Source organism: Oncorhynchus kisutch, linkage group LG8, assembly GCF_002021735.2.
Source record: "Oncorhynchus kisutch isolate 150728-3 linkage group LG8, Okis_V2, whole genome shotgun sequence".
In the NCBI taxonomy this organism is placed as follows: domain Eukaryota; kingdom Metazoa; phylum Chordata; class Actinopteri; order Salmoniformes; family Salmonidae; genus Oncorhynchus; species Oncorhynchus kisutch.
This window is the reverse complement of record NC_034181.2, coordinates 57,171,452-57,193,970: the sequence shown is the minus strand read 5'-3', so window position 1 is coordinate 57,193,970 and position 22,519 is coordinate 57,171,452. Positions and strand designations below refer to the sequence as shown.

General features: G+C 41.9%; 1 protein-coding gene across 2 annotated transcripts in view; it reads left to right on the top strand.

Annotated features, from left to right (window-relative positions):
• LOC109895026 (anoctamin-1-like) overlaps positions 1 to 22,519 on the top strand; it is a 58,926-nt gene that overhangs the window by 3,753 nt on the left and 32,654 nt on the right. For both annotated transcript variants that reach the window (XM_020488681.2, XM_020488680.2), the window contains exons 2-3: positions 78 to 250; positions 19,861 to 20,199. In XM_020488681.2, the coding sequence (XP_020344270.1) occupies positions 143 to 250; positions 19,861 to 20,199 (447 nt within the window). In that variant the 5' untranslated portion in view covers positions 78 to 142. The remainder of the gene's footprint in view (positions 1 to 77; positions 251 to 19,860; positions 20,200 to 22,519) is intronic.

The window sequence follows — 22,519 nt, the reverse complement described above, 5'->3', positions numbered from 1 at the left end:
CTGGAAGCACATATCAGAGTAACAAATACTTACAGTATATTGTTCCATGCTAATCATATCTTTTTCCTCCCTCACAGGTCAAACTTTCCTCGTACACGACCTCTCTGGTAGTCTTCTCCCTGAGTTGGAAGAGCAAGGCACCATGAGGAGGAATGACTATTATATCCCTGTATCCTGCGAGGAGAAGGCAGCTGACTTTGGGAACACTAAGGATGGTGGCGATAGCAAATATAACAAGTATGACTCCATCGTAAGTGGTCTTCTCTACATTGAGAATTTGTATTTGTATTTATTAGGGATCCCCATTAGCTTTTGCCAAGGCAGCAGCTGCTCTTCCTGGGGTCCAAACACATGAAGGCACCTGCATTGTAATATTGTTGTATGGTGGTATTATACAGTTTGTATTGTAGATATGTAGTGGTGTAATAATGTTATATGATGTATTGTTTTATCGTTTGTTTTATGTGTATAGAATGCGTGTGCTAGTGTGTGTGCGTATGCGTATGCGTGTGTCTGTACCTGTGTGTGTGTCTCTTCACAGTCTCCGCTGTTCAATAAGGTGTATTTTGATGTGTTTAAAAAAAATCTGATTCTACTGTTTGCATCAGCTACCTGATGTGCACCTCCCATAGTCTGTTCTTGACTTGGGAATTGTGAAGAGACCTCTGATAGCCATGTCTTGTGGGGTATAACACAAAATCATTTGACTTTTTTTCTCTCAAGATCAAAGCATTTAATAAAGTAGTTCAAAATGTGTAAACAGCTGATGGGCATACACAGAAGTTAATCTTAGTGTGGTAAATATGAAGATCCAAACAAAGATTCCACCCATCTAATCATGGGTGGAATCTTTGTTTTGATCTTCAATCATCATATTTACCACACTAAGATTAACTTCTGTGTATAATTACTGTATGTTAATAACCTAAAACCATTTAAAATCATTTAAAAAAAAATATATATATATATATTTTTTTTTCACCTTTATTTAACCAGGTAGCCTAGTTGAGAACAACTGCGACCGGGCCAAGATAGCAATTCGACACATACAACAGCACAGGAATAAACAAAACATACATTCAATAATACAGTAGAAAACAAATAAAACAAAAAGTCTATATACAGTGAGTTCAAATGAGGTAAGATAAGGGTTGTTCAGGAGTTAAGGCAAAGTTATTACAATATAGCAATTAAACACTGTAATGATAGATGTGCAGAAGATGAATGTGCAAGTAGAGATACTGTGGTGCAAATCTCTTCAGCACTGTTCAATTGGCTTTTATAATTTATTTATTTAACTGGGCAAGTCAGTTAAGAACAAATTCTTATTTTCAATGACCGGCCTAGGAACAGTGGGTTAACTGCCTTGTTCAGGGGCAGAACGACAGATCTTTACCTTGTCAGCTCGGGGATTCGATCTTGCAACCTTTCGGTTACAAGTCCAACACGCCAACCACTAGGCTACCTGCCGTCCCATTTTGAAAAAAATAAATGGTGCAAATAACTAATTATCATAGTAAGTCGCCCTCATGTACTGCCCTGTGTTAGCAGTGTAGAAGGTTAAAAAGTCAGAGTTGGTGTTCCTCTCTTGATGAGGACTACTGCCCCATCACTATGGAAACTGTATTGGGTCAAACTTGTGTACCTTCTACTGGGTCAGAGGGTCATTTGGACAGTAATTGCGGTCTTGTTCTATCTAATCACAGACACACTGGAATTATTAAGCAAGCTGATATACGCACCTAAAGCAGGCAAGAAAGGTCAAGTACATTGTTTGAAACACAGAGTCAATTAAATCAGTGCGGAATGCGGATGTATTGCTATGTATCAAGTGACTGCTAAAACAGACACTGATGGATGTGTTGTTGTTGTGAGGACCTATTTCCAGAATTAGTTTATGTATTCATTAGGATATAAAAATGATGCAGTATTGTTATTCAGCTATCCTATAGTGACCCTACGGATGTTATGTCCAAACCTCTCCCACAGGACTCTGCTGTTAGTGAATCGGCATGACAGTCAGATGGCTTAGATCTAGTAGCTATACAGCTGTAAAGGTTTATATGCAAATGTGTAAGAAGATATGCATGCCTCCCTAGATTAGAGGGCCTGTGGCTGAGTAATAACACTATTGATATGCATGCTGGTTTTTCTCACAGCACAGGAGTTAGGAGGTGGGTGGTTGAAGGAAGGGTTCTGGTTCTCTCCATTCCTGTATCTGCAACATGCCGTAACCACAACCTTATTTTCCCCTGTGAGGAGTGACCTTTGCTGTGACTTCCTGTTCTGAGGGGGCTGAGGCTTGTCGTCCAGTGGGATGCTTGTATTGAGATGTTTTCCAACAACTAGAGCTCTTTTGTCTCTCGATTATCAAATAGGTTTGTTCTCCATAAGAAAACTACTGTTTGTTCTCAACAAAAGCGATGAATTTCAAGCAAATAATTGCAGAGCAAATATTGTGTTTGGGTGTGCCGTACCAGTAGAGAGAACATACAAGTGAGGCCATTCAAACTAGAGTCCATAAAACAATATCTACACGCGTTTAGTTTGTGTTAATGCATGCAATCCATTTGAATGAGTTATTTTAAGTTAAAAATACCTATATCCCTATTATATATCAATGTGTGTCACTATACCTGACAGTTATTTTGCAGTAACACATCTATATAGCACAAGTGGGAAATATTTGAACTTAATATATAAATGTGTAAACATGACTGTATAGCATTGTATTCATGAACCCTTCCCCGCAGAGTATTTCAGAGTGAAAGTTGTGGTGTTTGTTTATAACACGCTATATGGCACACATTTAGCTTTTCAGATTTCAGCTGTTCAGATGCATTAAATTAAATTTGACAAGGTCATGAGTTCAATGTGGACAAGTGCAGTCCATTTTTGAAAGATGAAATACAATACATGCGTCATTTACACAATCCTCTTCTGTAAAGCTTACATCTTTTTGATTTTGTAAAGGGGGACAATATTACCTTCAACATTTATAATTTATTATCCCTTGGGCCAGGGACGGGGGCCTCGCCGGGCCAGTTGCTCAAGGTGGGAGGGGTCAAGGGCACGTTTTGACAGGGGTGACCTAGGGGAACTCGAATCTGCCCTGTTTGTTTTGTTTGTTCTCATTTTTAGATATAGTTTTGTTTTGATGTTCCTTTTTGTTTCTGTTGTACAGTACCAGTCAAAAGTTTGAACACACCTACTCATTCAAGAGTTTTTCTTTATTTTTACTATTTTCTACATTGTAGAATAATAGTGAACACATCAAAACTATGAAACAATACATATGGAATCATGTAGTAACAAAATAAGTGTAATATAAATTTCAATTGATTATTAAATTGAAATAAAAATGAATAAAAACACAAACAAAAGATATACAAAATCTAGTTACCACACCTTAATCGTCTAATTGGACTCGATTCTATGTACGTCCACGGTCTAGGCTAAATGACTCTATCATGGCATTTTGTCTAATGTCATATCTATGGCGATCCTACTTAGTGGTGTGTTGCTTAGGGCACTATCCTAAGTTGATAACTACATGATAAGTCTACAGCTGTAATGGTGGTGAAACCGTCAGAGGAGGGGAGATCGGTTACAAAGTCAATGGATAAATGAGACCAGGGTCGCTGAGGCGCGGGTAGCGGCAGGATCTTCCTTGCTGGTGCATTCCATGGACTTGGTTTGGGCACATTCAGAACAGGAGTTGACATAACAAGTTACATCCTGCGCCAAGGTGGGCCACCAGTACTTCTCAGCGATGGAGTGGATAGTGCGAGATATACCTGGATGTCTAGCGACGACAACTGTGTGTGTCCAGGTCAGCAGTCGATCACTTATCCCTGTGGGAACGTAGATGCGCTCAGGAGGACAGTTCAGTGGTGCGGGCTCCCTCTCTGAAGCCTGGCAGATTTCCACATCTACGTCCCAGGCATCTGGACCTACAACTCAGGAGGATGAGATTATAGGTGCACTCTGGACAGAGCCCTCTCCCGAATCGTAGATACAGGACAGGGCATCAGCCTTGATGTTCTTGGAACCACGGTCAGCTTGGTGAAAAAAAGTTCCCACATGGCTTGTTGTGGATTCAGTCTCCTCGCTGTCCGTATGTACTCCAAGTTCCGTTGGTCGGTGAGGATGACGAAAGGTTCCTTGGTACCCTCCAGCCAGTGTCTCCACTCCTCTAATGTCAACTTCACCACCAGAAGCTCACAATCGCCGACGTTGTGATTTCTCTCTGCGGGGGACAGTTTCTTAGAAAATAATGCACACAGATACAATTTGAATGGGTTACCCTGTCGTTGAGACAAAACTGCCGCCACGCCCACCTCTGACGCATCCACCTCAACCACAAAGGAAAACGTGGGATCTGGGTGTTTGAGCAATGGGGCGGAGGTGAAATGTCCCTTGAGGAGATGAAAGGCCTTGTTGGCTGCTGGGTTCCACACCAAACTACGAGGCCCACTGAGGAATGAACATAAGGGAGGGACATACAAAGGGGAGGTAATGAGGAAGGTAATGGAGTCCAGGTGTGAGTCATGATGATCTGCAGGTGCGCGTAATGAAGGATGCCAGGTGTGCGTAATGATGAAACCCAGGACAGTTGGTTAGTATTCCGGCGACGTCGCGTGCCGGAGGGGAGGAGCAGGAGTAGACGTGACATCGAGGCACAAACAAAAGGGTTGGACCCTTTGTACGAGTTGTCAGCAGCCGCGTTGTTAGTAGATTGTGGTTCAAAATGCTCAGTGGCTATCATGGCCTGCCTTTCACCACAGTGTCCGCGTGTGGCAACTGTTCCAGTACCCTCGAACATAGACAAGGATATCTTTTGGCGATATCGCACAGTATTTCACCAGTTTCAATCACCGGGTCAGTGGCGGGACTGACGCCGTTAGTTTCATAGAATGGGGTTTCAGTCCCTCTCAAAGCGGAAAATGTATCATCGGAAGCAGAGTCCACTCTGAACGTTGATGCTTTGTTTCCTGAAACGGCTGCGTTGCTTGCGGAAGTGTCTGAAGGACAAGAGAAGTTCATCTTAGCTACAGTATCGCATGACTCCAAGGAGGAGGGAAGTTGCTCACTCACAGAGACTGCTGGCTCGAAATCATGAAAATAATAGTCTATCAGGTTTGCTGACTGAATGTGACAAGATATCGTAATATCGGCTTGAGTCAGATTCTACATCAAGAGGTGTCAATGTATTTTTCCTGTCCTGTAGACAGATACTCCTTGTGGATGACTGTGTTGCAGCCAGCGTTAGGAGAAGACAGTGTGGTCAGTGGAGACGGCACGGTTATCTGTGACCATACCTGGTTGGCTTTCCAATCCATTAGTGGGATCAAACGATCCATCAAGTCTGCTCCGAGTACCAGGTGTTCAGTTTCGAGGCTGGTAACATACACAGGTTGAAAAAGTGATACGTCTTGGAAGGTTAGTTTCAGCATGAGTCATATTGTGAGAGGCGAGGTAGTCTGAGTAAAACCTCGAAGTTCAGTGTCACATCGTTCCGTTTTTTAATATTCTCAAAACGGCTGTGAACCTTGCTAAACGTTGGTTAACAACATTTGAGAGATGAGCGATATTGTTGAGCTCGAATCAATTAACGCAACACAATGGTAAGCAGTCCTCTAGGACAGTTTCCACGTAGTGACTTTCAGAGTTGTGTTTTGTGGTCATATTCTCCACAAAGTGGAGTGACTGTTCGCAATGGCATGATGTGTCATTTGTCTTCATGGTTAAAACAGATTGACTTATCTGAGTTTGAGTGGAATTGGCTATTGCGATGTGATTGAACTTGTGCGTCGCAACATTATTGTTATTTTTTTTAACTTTATTTATAGATTTTCAAATATGAGAACAAAAACAGTACAACCCCAACCCCTCCTTCTCCCAACCATCCATCCATCCCTCAAATCCACCCTTCCACCCTCCCTCCAATCCACCCTCCCTCCAATCCACCCACCCACCAACCAAGGCATCAATAGGATATACTATTAAAGTAAATTAAATATGACAGAAACACACAGAAAAACAGTAATAGAAACAAAAACAATGGAAAAAGTGGAATAAAAATTATCAGCACAAACGGCCACTAGAACAGACATGGCTGCTTACCAAAATATGCAAGTTACACTAAGTAAAAGACAGGCTCTCCACGTATTGTATTAATGAGGACCAGGTTAAGTCAAACTTTTGTCGGGACCCAAGCACAGTGTACCAAACCTTCTCCAGAGGAGGATATGACATCACCTCTAACCCACTTCATAAAGGAGGGCGGCTTTGCAGACCTCCAGTGAAAGAGAACAAGGCGGTGAGCTAGCAGCGAGGCAAATGCTTTCGCATTTCCTGATGCATGGTAGCATTCTGGTCTAGTGGAAGTACCGCAAAAATGGCTTGGGGCTAACAGTTGTATTACACATACAGTATGTGAGAATGCCTCAAAATGGGGCCCCAGAAGCCACTCAAAGATTGGCATGACCAAAACATGTGTCCCACAGTCGCTGGACTCTGGTGGCTTCTCAAACATTTGGCATCCACATTTGGATATATTTTTGCCAATCTGTCATTTGAGTAATGGAGACGGTGCAAAACTTTAAACTGAATGAGCCCATGCCTTTTGCAAAATGATGAGGTGTGGATACGCTCAATATGTTGTTGCCTTATATCATCAGGAGCTCGGCACCCATGTCTTGCTCCCATGCAGATTTTGTATTTGCCAAGGAAGGCGGATTAATGTTCTGTATTATGTTGTATAATCTGGAGATTGTGCCCTTCTGATACGGGTTAAGTTCTAAGCACATCTCGACTGGACACTTAGTGGGCTCGAGTGGAAATGAAGGGAAATGTTTTTTAGCAAAGCTGCGAGTATGCAGATATCTAAAAAAGTGGGTATTGGGAACATTATGGTCAAACCTCAGAGTCACAAAAAACACCAGACCGTAGCTATGCCAGAACTGGAATGCCGTGTCAGTCTGTGACACTGGGAAGATATGATTAGATGTTAATGGAGTTGCAAGTAGTTGCTTGCTTATTTAAGGCTAAAGTGATTTCGGAATTGGGACCAGATTTTAAGGGTGTTCTTGACAATGGGATTCAAAACATGGGTGCCAAGGTTCATGGACAGTGGGGAGCACAGGAGCGAGACAGGATAAGTTGGAAGACTTGACTGTAGCTCCATGAGGGCCCAAGTTGAACCATCCTTGTTATAAAATGTAGAAACCCAATAAACACATTTAGATATATTTGCATGACTAGTATTAGTGTAAAAAAAATGTGGAAAGGCCTGCGGGCTTAGGTCTCTCTAGATATACCTTTCTCATTCGTGTATTTGACTTATTCCAAATGAAGTTGGAAATGTAGCTGTCCAGTTGTTTGAACATCGACTTTGGGAGAAAAACGGGGATCATTTGGAATAAGTACAAACATCTAGGTAGTATAGTCATCTTAACAGAAACATGGGTGCCAAGGTTCATGGACAGTGGGGAGCACAGGAGCGAGACAGGATAAGTTGGAAGACTTGACTGTAGCTCCATGAGGGCCCAAGTTGAACCATCCTTGTTATAAAATGTAGAAACCCAATAAACACATTTAGATATATTTGCATGACTAGTATTAGTGTAAAAAAAATTTGGAAAGGCCTGCGGGCTTAGGTCTCTCTAGATATACCTTTCTCATTCGTGTATTTGACTTATTCCAAATGAAGTTGGAAATGTAGCTGTCCAGTTGTTTGAACATCGACTTTGGGAGAAAAACAGGGATCATTTGGAATAAGTACAAACATCTAGGTAGTATAGTCATCTTAACAGAATTAATGCGACCTGCTGATGAAATGGGACCACCTTATGAAATCCTGCTTGGTGCGCTCCAGGAATGTTTTGAAGTTATGTTTAACCAGAGCCTTAAATGAGCATATGACATTTATCCCCAAATACGTAAAGACCTGATGCTCCACCTTAAGTGGGAAGTTGGCACACCCAGTTCCTTCTGCTAACTGATTCATGGGGAGGAGCACACTTTTTTGTTAGGTTTAACTTATGACCAGAGAATGACCCAAAACCTTGTAGCATGTCCAAGAGATAGGTTATAGACTCCACAGGGATAGAAATGTATAAACGAAGAGTTATGTCGCCCATTTAGTATTTCCTTAATCCTCTCCTCCACCCACAGGGCAAAAGCAAGAGGCTCAATAGCCATATCAATTAGGGAAGGGGATAAACAGCAACACTGCCTACCCCCCCCCCCCCCCCCCCCCCCCCCCTGTGAAGAGGGAAGCAGCTGGAGGTAACATTGTTGGTGCGAACGGAAGCCACTGGGAACGAGATCAAAATCTTAATCCAGGAAAGGAATAAGGGTCCAAACCCAAGTCTCTCTAGTACTGTAAATGGATATTCCCACTCAACCCGGTCGAAAACCTTTTCAGCAACAAGTGAGATGACGACCTCTGGCTGTTGAGTTGAGTGGGCAGAATAAAGGACATTAAATAGCCAGCGCATATTATAGAAAGATTGCCTACCTGTCAGAGTTAATTATTATATTAGGCATCACTGTCTCTAAACGGCGTGAGAGGACCTTAGTGAGAATTTTTAAATTGCAACACAAAAGGCTTATAGGGCGGTATGAGCCACAGTCTAGGGGGATTCTTGTCTTTTTTAAGCAAAACCGAAATACTCACCTGGGTAGGTGTCTGTGGCAGTTTCAGACTAGAAAGGATTTCAATGTACATTGAGCTGAGGATGGGGGATAATTTAGAAGAGAATGCTTTATAAAACTCAATAGGAAACCGTTAGGCCCAGGAGCTTTTACCGCTCTGCATGGACAGGATTGCCAGAGTAGCTTCATTATCACTTATGGAGGCATCCATGTTGGTTTGTTCATCTGAATTGAGACAGGGGATGTCCAGATTGCCTAGAAATGCAGGCATACGAAATGTGTCAGGACGAGTACAAGTAAAGAGCAGAGTAGAATTGCTTAAATTGATTGTTGATTTCTTTGGGATGGGTAGAAGTTGAATCAGTTGCGACACACATTTCAGGTATGGTGCTGCTGGTAGCGGATTGTCGAAGCTGATGAGATAACAACTGGTCAGCTTTCTCTCCATATTCATAAAATGTCTGCTTCGACTTAAACAGAAGCTGCTCATGTTTGTTTAGTGGAGAGATCGTCAAATTCTGATTGGTGTAGCAGTCTCTCTTTGTAGAGTTCAGGAGTCAGAGAAGAGGCATATCTGTTGTCCAAATCTAGTGCGCTGTTTGTTGTCATACGCTGCTGCGTATGAAATAGTTTGGCCCCTTAGATGTTCTTTTAATGACTCCCAAACAGTAGAGGGAGACACGTCAGGGGTGCAGTTGATCTGTAAAAACACATCAATATGAGTTGATATGTATTTTTTAAACGCACTACAGGATAGTAGCAGTGGGTCAAGTTGCCACGCGCGTTGTGACACAGTACTGTCCAGAAAGCGGAGATCTAGCTATAGTCTGAGATAATGATGCTGTGATATTGACTATTAGTTACAAAAGGAAAAATTCTACTGTCCAGCAGGAAAAAGTCAATCCTAGAGTATGAGCGGTGGACTGGAGAAAAATGGAGTAATGTTTAGGGATTGCTCCTCCTACATGGATGATCAGACAAATTATAAGATTCTAGAAATGAGTTGATTACTGCGCCTGATTTTGAAATTACATTGTTGGGCTTCGGTCTGGATCTGTCTAGACTTGGATGCAATACACAATTGAAATCTCTGCCCAGTATCAAGTGATGAGAGGTAAGGTCAGGAAGTGTTGCAATGAGGTCTGAGAAAAATGTAGCGTCATCCCAATTAGGACCATAGAGGTTAGCCAGAATAACCTGTGTGCTAAACAATTTCCCCGTCACTATAATATATCTGCCGTTAGTATCCAAAATGACTTTGGAGGAGACAAACGGGGTGCCTTTTCTGATAAGGATGGCTGTCCCTCTGGCCTTAGCATCAAAGTTGGAGTGAAATATATGGTCTACCCATCCTGTCTTTAGTTTATCATGGTCGCTGGACCGGAGGTGGGTCTCTTGGAGAAAAACAATGTCCGGACTTGGACTTAAGATGAGCAAACACTCGGCTACGCTTGACCATATGGTTAATTCCAGTTGATAAAACAAGTGGAGCCTAGAGTATGTGAATTAGGCATAGTTATAGTAATTAGAAATTAATGTTGGTACGATCACATGGCCAGTGTGCTGAGAGGTCAGAGTAATAAAATATAAAGAAAAGAACAACAAAATACTCAGAAGAAAGTATTTGGTGGGGGGAACATATACCCCCGTCCCCTTGGGATGACAAGAAAAAAGAAAAGAAAAAAGAAAGAAAATAAATAAATAAATAAATAATAAATATATATATATAGGTATATATATATAAAATAATTAAATAATAAGTAAATAGGAAAACAAACCCAGTTTAATTCAACATTTGTATAAATGTAACCCTAAGTTGAAAATCCTAACAACCCAGAACACCGAAAAATTATTGGCAAACGCTTGGTAATTAATACCCGTCCTGTACTGCTCGCTCAGCTATACAACCTGCGCTCCTGTTCCAGCCACCACCAAGCACCAAGGCGGACCAACCAGTCAAATAGTAAAGAATAATACACGTGGTCCTTTGGGAGTATGTATTAAACATGCTCACAGTATGTTGTTAGAGTATCCTATTAAGGCATGGAAAGAGAGCTCAGTGGCTAGCCTTAGGTAGCAACTAGGCTAATTAGTACCGCGCCACCTACCACAGAGGCTGTACAGCCACAGCTAGTTAGTAAAAGCTAATTGTGCCATGTACTGTAAATAAAATACTTTTCAAACTATAGTGTCCTTGTGAGAACATTTCACCCTATACATATCATTATTGTTCATAACGTTAAGTTACTGGAAGAATAATTGTCCTTTTTTGGCAGCAGGGTGGAGGCACGTTTCTTATCAAGATATGAGATCGCTAGTTGGTCCTTTGTCGCGTTAGCATGGTAAGTATGGGCCTACAATGGCTAGTTAGTTGTATGTCACCGGTCCTCCGGTGGATGAAGGTGCTTGACGATGTATTCTTTGGCCCTGGTTGGGTCTAAGAATGTCTTCTGCTCGCAGGAGGGAGTAGTGATCTGCAGTACAGCTGGGTAAAGAATGCCAAACTTGGTGCACAGACCTCGTTGAAGGCTGACCTCTTCTTCATGGCTGCCACCATATAGTTTGGGTAAATGCAAATATTCTGACCATCGTAGGTGATGGGAGCCGCTCGCCATGCCTTACGGAAGACACCCTCCTTCTCCTGAAGGTAGTGGAATTTAACTACAATGGGTCTGGGCAGCTCCCCATTCTTCGGTGCGGACTGTAGGCTTAGGTGCGCAAGGTCAAGGGTGGGGGCGTAATTGGGGTCTAGAATTTCCTGGAGCAATTTAGCTATGGACATGGTAGACCGCAATCCGCCTTCGGTCTCGCGGCCCTCTCTCACGCCAAAAATGCGACTGTCCCCCCCATCTGTTCTCTAGGTCTTTGACCTCGGAAGTTAGTTTTACGACATCTGATGAAAGCCGGGTGACTTGCTCTTCCATTGTCACCAATTTGTCGGAGAAAGTATTTAAGCCACCTTCCGGGCTATTCAGACGGGTGTCACGTTTCGCCAAGTCGTCTTTAACGGAGTCGATCTTTGTGTTGAACTCGGTGGCGAGAATGGCTATTTGTGTGGATAGGTCAGTGGATAGTGACACCTTAGCCAGGACAGTCTGTTCAGACTTAATGATAGCCGCCATTACCTTGGCTAAGTCGGGGGGATCAGAGTCAGTGTCCAGTGAGCCGGAGGCTTTAGTAGAGGCCTGCTCTTTTGTGACTCACGGCCATGGTTGTTTTGACATTTTACAATGAAAAGGCCAAATATTTCAGAAAAAATTGCCAAATTTGTAAATTGTGTTTGAGTCCAAATTAAATGTTACAAAATTAACGCAGTAGGGAAGGTGTTGGTCATGTATTAATAGTAAATTGTTCGCTCTGGACAAGAGCACCGAGAAAACGCGTCTTCACATGTTGCTGCTCACCAGTGCCCCCGTGCGTCTCAACATTTGTATTTGAGTTTATAGTCAAAGCCCGTGGGCTTGTTTCTTGATTGAGCAGGCCCTGGATAAGGTTTTGAGTGAGAGCGGGGGTAATTTGATCGTTTAAGTTCTCACTAATGGCGTTAATTCTGGCGGCGCTGTTCTCCGTCAAATCCACACCTAGTCATGGTGTCTTATCTTTTTCCTCTTTGTCAAATTTGGCCGCTTTTGTACTTCTCTTAGCAGAGCTTCTAGAGAGTATTGGCCTACGTTTTGATAATCATTGAACCCGTTGTTATCCTTTGTTACTCTTGTGCCCTGACCCTTTGTGTGGGTTGGGCGCAGGAACGCAACGATCAATTTGATTGTAGCGGTAGTCGTTTTGCTGGCAACGTTCTTTATAGTTATTTTGACCATGGTGGTTATTGGGTTCGACAGAAAGACTTGTTTGAATGGTAATCGCTGTTCCATTCCTGTTTCAGTGAGTAGGCCAAAGTAAGCTGAACCCACGCCTATGATAGTATGCTCGTGGGAGTTCATTCTGAGCTTGTTTGATAGTGTTAGCCAACGAGCTGTCGTGTTTGCAGCACGTGTTGCTGTTGTAGACAGATAAACCTTGTCAAATGTTTATTCGATGTTTGTTTCAACAGGTAAAGCCTGTCAGTACCCGTAGCGTTGGGGTAGCCATCCAAAGCGTCCTCTATGTTTGCTAAGAGCGTCTCAGTGTCGTTTGGATTCCCTGGAACTGGGTCAAAAGTGCAGAGGTTTTTGGAGATGTTATCAAGGCGTCCCGTGCCAGAGAGAGTTGGCTTCATCCTGTGGGAGATTTTGGAACAAAAGGCCAAGAGAAGACACCAAGCTTTGGCTTTGTTGGCAAGATAGCTCCATATTACTCTGTGCCGAATGGACAAGAGGAAAAGACTGAGGGACACCTGAGAGAGGTCAAGTCCGAAACCTTATGTTGTCTTCACTCCTTTGTGTACAGAACTCCGGTATGCAAGCTTGGTTGCTTTTGGAATTCCTCCAGATGGTACCTAAGCGTGGTATTCTGCTGCGTAGCAGAGTCCACTTGGGCGCTAAGAGTGCTTATTTTAGACACTGGCTCCGTTCAGTCTCATTCTTTTCTTTCATAGTTTGCAGGTAGAGGTCTTGAGCGTGGAGCGAAAGATTCAGTGATGAGATTTCTTCCGCTTGCTTAGAGATACATTTTTTTCCATCTTCCTCACCTGGGTTCTCTCATCGATCATTTGGTCAGGGACTTCCATGAGTTCCGCTGTTTTGTCATCCAACTTGGTCATTGTGTTCATTAACTGATCGTCTATGGTCTGCAGCATTTGGACTAGAACATTTTTGCTCTGAGTGTTGTTCATCAAAGCTGCATGCATGTTATCAAGTTGAGCGGCCCTGTTTGTAGATAGTTTTGCATGGACTGCATCGTATTTATTTTTGGGCTAAATCTAGTTGTTAATGTAGAAGACGATTTTGTTCCCGTGGAAGACGTTTTTGTTCAAGAGTTTGTGCTCGTTCGTCGTCATACGTTTTTGCCATTTCTTTTAATTGTTCCGTTCTCAAACGCAGTTCCTCGGTTAGCAGTATTTTATTTTTGTCTTTTGTCATTCGTTTCCCCGGTTCTCCCTACCTGTCCCTTTATGTCAACCGTTTCTTGCTTTTGCTTCTGCTGTGCACTGTGGTACAGGACCGATGTTAATCTCTGCTGGCGGCCATATATCAGGGTTATACTGGAGAGAACCTTTACATGGCCTGCGCCTGAAGGATTATTCTGGAGGGTGTCTGTCGCGATTTCTGCAGTTTAATTTCTACTTATGGTATAGTTTGGGTTCATATCACTGCTGAGATCAACGATCAATCTTTCTATGGGCGAGGATTCATTAATTAGTGGGAGACTGGGGACCACCCCCTCTGATAGCGTGCTCATTATTATTTTTTATTTTTTTTATGTTTTATTTAAAGTTTAGGTTTTGAGTCGTTGGAAACTGCAAAAACGATCTACACTACCGGTCAATTTTTTTTTAAACACCTACTCATTCAAGGGTTTTTCTTTCTTTTTACAATTTTCTACATTGTAGAATAATAGTGAAGACATCAGAACTATTAAATAAAACATGGAATCATGTAGTAACCAAATAAGTGTTAAACAAATCAACATTTATTTTATATTTGAGATTCTTCAAATAGCCACCCTTTACCTTGATGATAGCTTTACACACTCTTGACATTCTCTCAACCAGATTCACCTGGAATGCTTTTCCAACGGTCTTGAAGGAGTTCCCACATATGCTGAGCACTTGTTGGCTGCTTCTCCTTCACTCTGCGGTCCGACTCATCCCAAACCATCTCAATTTGGTCATAGTTTCTAAGATCACATCCCTCTCTTAACCTTTTCATACGTACCAACAGACTTGTTTGATCATTTTACAATGGTCCCTGTAGCGTATGCTCAAACTGGTGTGATTAGAACGCTTGATTAGAGCGCTTATTTAGAACATCCAGTTTCGATTGATGCAACGATCAGTATTTGAGCTGGCCACACTGTTTTTTTCACAGAAACATTTTTCACAAACACAGTCCTTATAAAGTTATGTCCAGAATGTGACCAGTTTTTTTAGGATGCAATGTTCAGACATTTACAGTAGCTACAGCATAACACAGTCATCCAAACGGGAAAATGTAGACTACACTACAAAGATTGAGGTAACACAAGCGGTCATATTTTTATAACTCTCGGGTTGACAGAAACTACAATATGAATTAGCTAATAGCAATTACTACTCATGATTAATCACATCACGGGGTGAGCTCACCATTGATAGAAATAATTGAGTAAAACACTTTCTAGAAATCAAAAATAATCCGATGATGGATAGTTTGTGCGTGCCCCCATGTTTGTTTTTTACGCATCAACATAAAGATCATTTGAAAAGACAAGTTTAGTTTAGTCTATAGTATGCATGTTGAAGAGGGTGTGTCGTCTACCATCTTTCACATCACATCATTCACTTCCGGAAGTTTACTCGAAAACTGAGTGAACCCTCCCTCACCTCATTTTGTTATAGCAGATTTGGTCCGACAGACGATTACGTGAAACCCAGAATTGATTGTACGTCAACAAACATGGCTTCACACATAACTGGAATTAGTTTAGCTCATCATAATCAGTACAACCTTCAAAAAAGTATTTTACACACATAATATGTGTCCATTACAATCTATGCAAGAATCAGAATGCATGATTTGTCAGCAGTATTTGAAAACATGAATAAAACAGTAAATTAATCAATAATTACCACACAAAACATTTTGTGATGGTGATGTATTGATACAAGTGGCGCGTGCCGGCAGTCAATCACATAACCTCTCACTCCCACTCTGAGACATTCAGTGTTGTTGTTTATCTATGTAGCTAGTGAGCTAAGCTGTAGCATTAGTAATGTCTTTCAAAAGGAGGCAACTTACAAATGGGGAAATTCCAGAGATTTTTTAATCAATTCTGACAATGAGTCTGGGTATGAAAGTCAGGAATCAGATTCTGACAGTGACAATGAGGAGCTGCCCCCAACCTTGTAGCCATTGAGAACCCTGAATCTGAGGACCCCTTGTTCACTGACGAAGTCCCAGGTCCCTTTGCAGATGCTGGTGGTGATGGAGGCAGACTGACAGTGGATGAAGTACAGGAGTTCTGTGGTAGCTGGAAGGCCTCCAGCCATTTCACCCCTCCTGGCCCTGCTGTTTGCTTTGATGAGTCCCAGTCTGGAGTGCAAAGCCCCTTTCCATTCCCCCTGAGGAAGTGCTTCAAGCTGTTTCTGACAGAGAAGCTGTTGGGAGACATAGTAGAGGAGACCAATCGCTATGCCTTGGAGCTACAGGAGAAGAGAGAGCCAGGAGTGAGTGGAAAACTCACTAAATGGTTGACAACCACAATTAGTGAAATGTATACCTTCCTGATGACAGTCCTTCTCATGGGAATAGTAAAGAAGAACTTCCTAAGAGAATACTGGAGCACAGATTCTATGTTTGTAACTCCCGTCTTTGCCAACCGCTTCCTAGTTCTGCTGCGATGCCTGCATTTTGTCAACAATGCTAATGCCAACCTAAATGACCCGTTACACAAAATAGTAAATGTTCTTATCAGCCTGACAACAGCATTTGGTTGGGTCTTTGTGCAATAGAAGGACCTATGCATTGATGAGTCCCTGATGTTATGGAAGGGTAGGCTGGCGTTCCATCAATATATTCCCTCCAAAAGGCACAGGTTTGGGGTCAAGTTCTTTGTCGTGTGCGAAGTGAAGACAGGATTTGTCCAGGACATGGTCCACACGTCATACAAAAGCTGTCCTCAATCTTCCGCACGAAAGATGTCCACTTCCAGTGATGATAGTGACAAATACTGTTTGTGTGTGTGGTTTCTGAAAGTACAGAGTAAATAGGGATCATTACTAATGAGAATACAATATCAGATTATAGCAATAAAACAATATTACAAAGAAGCAACATAATAACACTGCTATAAAAAAAAATATATATAGTGCATTGACAAAATCACAAATAGGAGTTATAACAGTAGGAATCTGCTCCACAAGGGCAGGGCAGGGCAGAACAGAGCTATGCTAAATAGGCTGAATGAAAACAAACCATGGTCATAAGGCCGGGGTAGCTTGAAAATACAACACAAGCTAATACTTCTCTGACGCAATTAGCAATGTTTTAGAGAGCTAATAGAAGAATGTCGCTAGCTACATAAGCATATATATGAATATAACACCATAAAGGTTATATGAAATCAGTAACGTTACCTCGCGTGTCTGCTGTTATAAGGATTACACACAAATATATTACACTCCATACATATAGTGAGCTACAGTAGAAAGGACAGAACACGATATACAGAAACTATTATAACGTAATAAGGCACTTACTTTGATATGAACGCACACATTTCCAAATGTATTATCATGTAGTAATGAAAACAACAATGAATGTGATGCCGCCACCAGATGGAAAATGTGAACATGTGTCTGCAGGTGCTGTTTTGACTGGAGACGAGCAAATTTCTGTAGACTTGATTTGCAGAAACAATTGGTGCTTCCGGGTCAGTAATGCCCAAAAAGTTATTGTCCGCAAAGGTGAAATGGCCTACTTTTATGTGAATTAATAAGGAGGTGGAACACACTTCAATTCAAACGGTTGTTAAAAAATAAAGACGTGTTCGAAAATCATTTGAAATTGCCAAGTTGAAACAGTCTATAAATAAAAACAGGCAGCGTGCCTTGGTTTGAGGGCAGCGCGGATGAACTGTCCTGTAACCATCACATTTTGGAACAGTGAGCGCATTCTGACATCACGGGCATAAAAGAGATATTGGAGATATTTAGAACTCCAGTATGAACAGGTCAACAAAAACACTTTCATAATTTTTCATATTTCATACACAACGAGGAGGATGGAGACTTCGTACATGTAGTGTGTATACTTTTCAAGTTACAGTATTTCCTTTATCATTTTTTTTATGACATCTCAAAATAACAACCAAAATGACATTAGTATTCTTTAGATCGCCTCTGACCATTCCCCACGTTCTATGTTAGAAATATTGTTCCAGTATTTGCTTTAAAACGTGTTAGAGTTTCGGCGGGAAATGTCTGTGAAAACAAAGGCACATTCCTGTGTGATTTTGGAGAGGGAGATAGCTGAAAGTTCTAATCCCTGATTTTACAATAGGGTGTGAACTGTCAACCCCCCACCAGCTCCCTCCTCCCCCTATGTGGGTGAGAGAGGGTCTGGCCGAAGTCATCCACTGAAAAGTTAATCCGACCCATCTGGATCCTCACAGTACAGTCATTACACACCCTTTGCCTTGATGACAGCTTTGCACACTCTTGGCCTTCTCTCAACCAGCTTCATAAGGTAGTCAACTGAAATGCATTTAAATTAATAGGTGTGCCTTCTTAAAAGTTAATATGTGGGATTTCTTTCCTTCTTAATGCGAGCCAATCAGTTGTGTTGCGACAAGGTAGGGTTGGTATACAGAAGATATCCCTATCTGGTAAAAGACCAAGTCCATATAATGGCAAGAACAGCTCAAATAAGCAAAGTGAAACGACAGTCCATCATTACTTTAAGACATGAAGGTCAGTCAATCTGGAAAATCCAGAAAGTTTCTTCAAGTGCAGCCACAAAAACCATCAAGCGCAATGATGAAACTGGCTTTCATGAGGACTGCCACAGGAAAGGAAGACCCAGAGTTACCTCTGCTGCAGAGGATACGCTGATTAGAGTTACCAGAGTTCAAGTAACAGACGCATCACTGTTCAGAGGAGACTGCGTGAATCAGACCTTCATGCTCAGACTGCTGCAAAGAAACCACTACTAAAGGACACCAATAAGAAGAAGAGACTTGCTTTGGCCAAGAAACACAAGCAATCGACATTAGACCGGTGGAAATCTGTCCTTTGGTCTGATGAGTCCAAATTTGAGATTTTTGGTTCCAACCGCCGTGTCTTTGTGAGATGCAGAGTAGGTGAACGGATGATCTCTGCATGTGTGGTTCCCACCATGAAGCATGGAGGAGGAGGTGTGATAGTGTGGGGGTGCTTTGCTGGTGACACTGTGATTTATTTAGAATTCAAGGCACACTTACCCAGCATGGCTATCACAGCATTCTGCAGTAATACGCCATCCCATCTGGTTTGCGCTTAGTGGGGCTATCATTTGTTTTTCAACAGGACAGTGACCCAACATACTTCCAGGCTGTGTAAGGGCTATGCTATTTTACCAATAAGGAGAGTGATGGAGTGCTGCAACAGATGACCTGGCCTCCACAATCACCGGACCTCAACCCAATTGAGATGGTTTGGGATGAGTTGGACCGCAGAGTGAAGGAAAAGTAGCCAGCATCAAGTGGTCAGCATATGTGGGAACTGCTTCAAGATTGTTGGAAAAGCGTTCCAGTTTAATCTGGTTGAGAGAATGCTAAGAGTGTACAAAGCTGTCATCAAGGCAAAGGGTGGCTACTTTGAAGAATCTAAAACATAAAATATATTTTGATTTGGTTAATACTTTTTTGGTTACTACATGATTCCATATATGTTATGTCATAGTTTTAATGTCTTCACTATTATTCTACAAAAGAGTAAAAATAAAGAAAAACCCTTGAATGAGTAGGTGTGTCCAAAGGTTTGACTGGCACTATATATAGAGAGTTTTTTTAAACATTCCATTTCATTTAAAACCTTAACTTCAATTTGCTGCCTAATCTAATTTCACACTAACATTTCACACTAACATATAATGTATTCAAGGACAATGAAGCAAAAATGTTTTTAGGTCACAGGCGAAGACAAACACCAGAGTCACTTTGTTACCATATGTTCCTCTATGAGTCGTACTGTCAAGTAGCGTATAATTGATTTGGTCACTGGTCTTCAGGTACAGTATGTCCTCATGAGGATTAGGACAGTATTATGAGAAAGTCTAACGTAATGTGTTGCAGGGTGCAACGATTCTTTTGTCATCTTTTGAGGGGCAGCATTTAATCTGTACAAAATGGTTCAATTCCCACTCCTTGGAGAAGGCAGTAGCAAGAGATATGGTTGAGTGCACTGATTTAGCGCGGTGGAGGGGATTTGACTATCCACAAGGCTTAAGCTTTTGCAATTTTAAAAGATAAACAGATGTACACACAACAAACTCTCTCACAGGCTAGAATGACACATGCCTTCTCCTCATGATCTGCCAACATGTCTGCATTAAATATATAATCCCCCTTTCTCTCTCTTCTCAGCCCTTGAACTCCCTCAAGTCAGATGAGGCCGGCCCAAAACAGGGGCCTACATTCCAGGATGGCCAGCGGCGGGTGGACTATGTTCTCACATATCATATCCAGAAACCCCAGAGTTTTCGTCGCAAGACATCCCACTTCGGGGATTACCGCATCCTCAGGAGCCTGCGCCGCAGTCTGAGCATGATGAGAGGTCGGGACACGCCACCACCCAAAGAAGACCCTGAGGTTGCTGCCCACAAGCATCGCCTCGACTACCATGAGGATGACAAGCGCTTCCGCCAGACTGAGTTTGAGGATAACCTTCGAGAGATGGGCCTGGAGCTAGAGAAGGATGAGGGGGTGAGTTAGTGGCCTTGGACTGTGTTTTCCCCACATGTTTGAAAACATCAACAGTAGAACATCTCAAAGTCTTTTTGGAATAACCTAGCAATTAGACTGCCAACCTAACTGATACAAAAAATGTTGATCAACCTATTTTGTAGTAGACTCTGGCGTAATATTCAATCCCTGGTTTGGTTGTGCATTTAGACTAGATGCTTGCTTGTAGCTGCATTCTTTCACATCTTGGCAATCAGTGTTCAGATATTGTCTTTGATGTCATGTTGTTCCATTGAACGCAACTTAATTCTCCATTCCTCCTTATATTGACTGGTTGACATTTGTCCATCTATTGTTCATGTAGCGATTGTATCATGTATCTTCTTCATACCGGAACAAAGCACATTGAACTTCCTCTTGCATTGAGGGTTTACTGTGATCAGATATGATTTTTCAAATCTACAATTGACCTGCATTCGTCATATTATTGATCTTTATCAAATGAACAGCTTTCATCAAATATATATCTGATAAGAAAGGACAGCATGTGCAATAGATTTTCCCTACAATGGGAGTAATTCTTTTCAGCCTTACAAGCAAAAAGAGGCCTAATGTCATAGGTTATTATATACACTCTAGGGAGTGGCTATAGGCCCATTAATCATTAATCATAAATCGTTACATTGATCAAGACCCAAGATACATTGGCTGCGGACCAAACACTTAAAAGACACACCCTATCCCCTCAGTGCTTAAATTAAGTGGACACTTCTGGTGATGTATCATGATGTCTGACGAGTATACACTTGCAGGGCAAGGGGCGAGAGAGGAAGGAATTATTTTTAAATGGACCACCTTTGGCTGGAAATTCATCACTTGTTCATCCTGTGATGATTGTGTTTTCAGCCACCGGTAGCTTGTGGGTACTTTATATGTGCTACAGTCAATTATGAGTGCATGTCTACTTACAATTGAAGTCGGAAGTTTACATACACCTTAGCCAAATACATTTAAACTCAGTTTTTCACAATTCCTGATATTTAATACTAGTAAAAATTCCCTGTTTTAGGTCAGTTAGTATCACCACTTTATTTTTAAGAATGTGAAATAATAGTAGAGATAATGATTTATTTCAGCTTTCATTTCTTTCATCACATTCCCAGTGGGTCAGAAGGTTACATACACTCAATTAGTATTTGGTAGCATTGCCTTTAAATTGTTTAACTTGGGTCAAACGTTTTGGGTAGCCTTCCACAAGCTTCCCACAATAAGTTGGGTGAATTTTGTCCCATTCCTCCTGACAAAGCTGGAGTAACTGAATCCGGTTTGTAGCCTCCTTGCTCGCACACACTTTTTCAGTTCTGCCCACAAATTTTCTATAGGATTGAGGTCAGCGCTTTGTGATGGCCACTCCAATATCTTGACTTTGTTATCCTTAAGCCATTTTGCCACAACTTGGAAGTATGCTTCGGGTCATTGTCCATCTGGAAGACTCATTTCCGACCAAGCTTTAACTTGGTCATTTGCGACCAAGCTTTAACTGATGTCTTGAGATGTTGCCTCAATATATCCACATCATTTTCCTCCCTCTTGATGCCATCTATTTTGTGAAGTGCACCAGTCCCTCCTGCAGCAAAGCACCTGCACAACATGATGCTGCCACCCCCGTGCTTCATGGTTGGGATGGTGTTCTTCGGCTTGCAAGCTTCATCTTTTTCCTCCAAACATAAAGATGGTCATTATGGCCAAACAGTTCTATTTCTGTTTCATCAGACCAGAGGACATTTCTCCAAAAAAGTATGATCTTTGTCCCCATGTGCAGTTGCAAACTATTGTCTGTCGGTTTTGGAGAAGTGGCTTCTTCCTTGCTGAGCGGCCTTTCAGGTTATGTCGATATAGGACTCGTTTTACTGTGGATATAAATAATTTTGTACCTGTTTCCTCCAGCATCTTCACAAGGTCCTTTGCTGTTGTTCTGAGATTGATTTGCACTTTTCACACCAAACTACGTTCATCTCTAGGAGACAGAACGCGTCTCCTTCCTGAGCGGTATGACGGCTGCGTGGTCCCATGGTGTTTATACTTGCGTACTATTTTTTGTACAGATGAACGTGGTACCTTCTTGGCGTTTGGAAATTGCTCCCAAAGATGAACCAGACTTGTGGTCTACAAAAAAATTGTTTAGGTCTTGGCTGATTTCTTTAGATTTTTCCATGATGTCAAGCAAATAGGCACCGAGTTTGAAAGTAGGCCTTGAAATACATCCACAGGTACACCTCCAATTGACTCGAATGATGTCAATTAGCATATCAGAAGCTTCTAAAGCCATGACATAATTTTC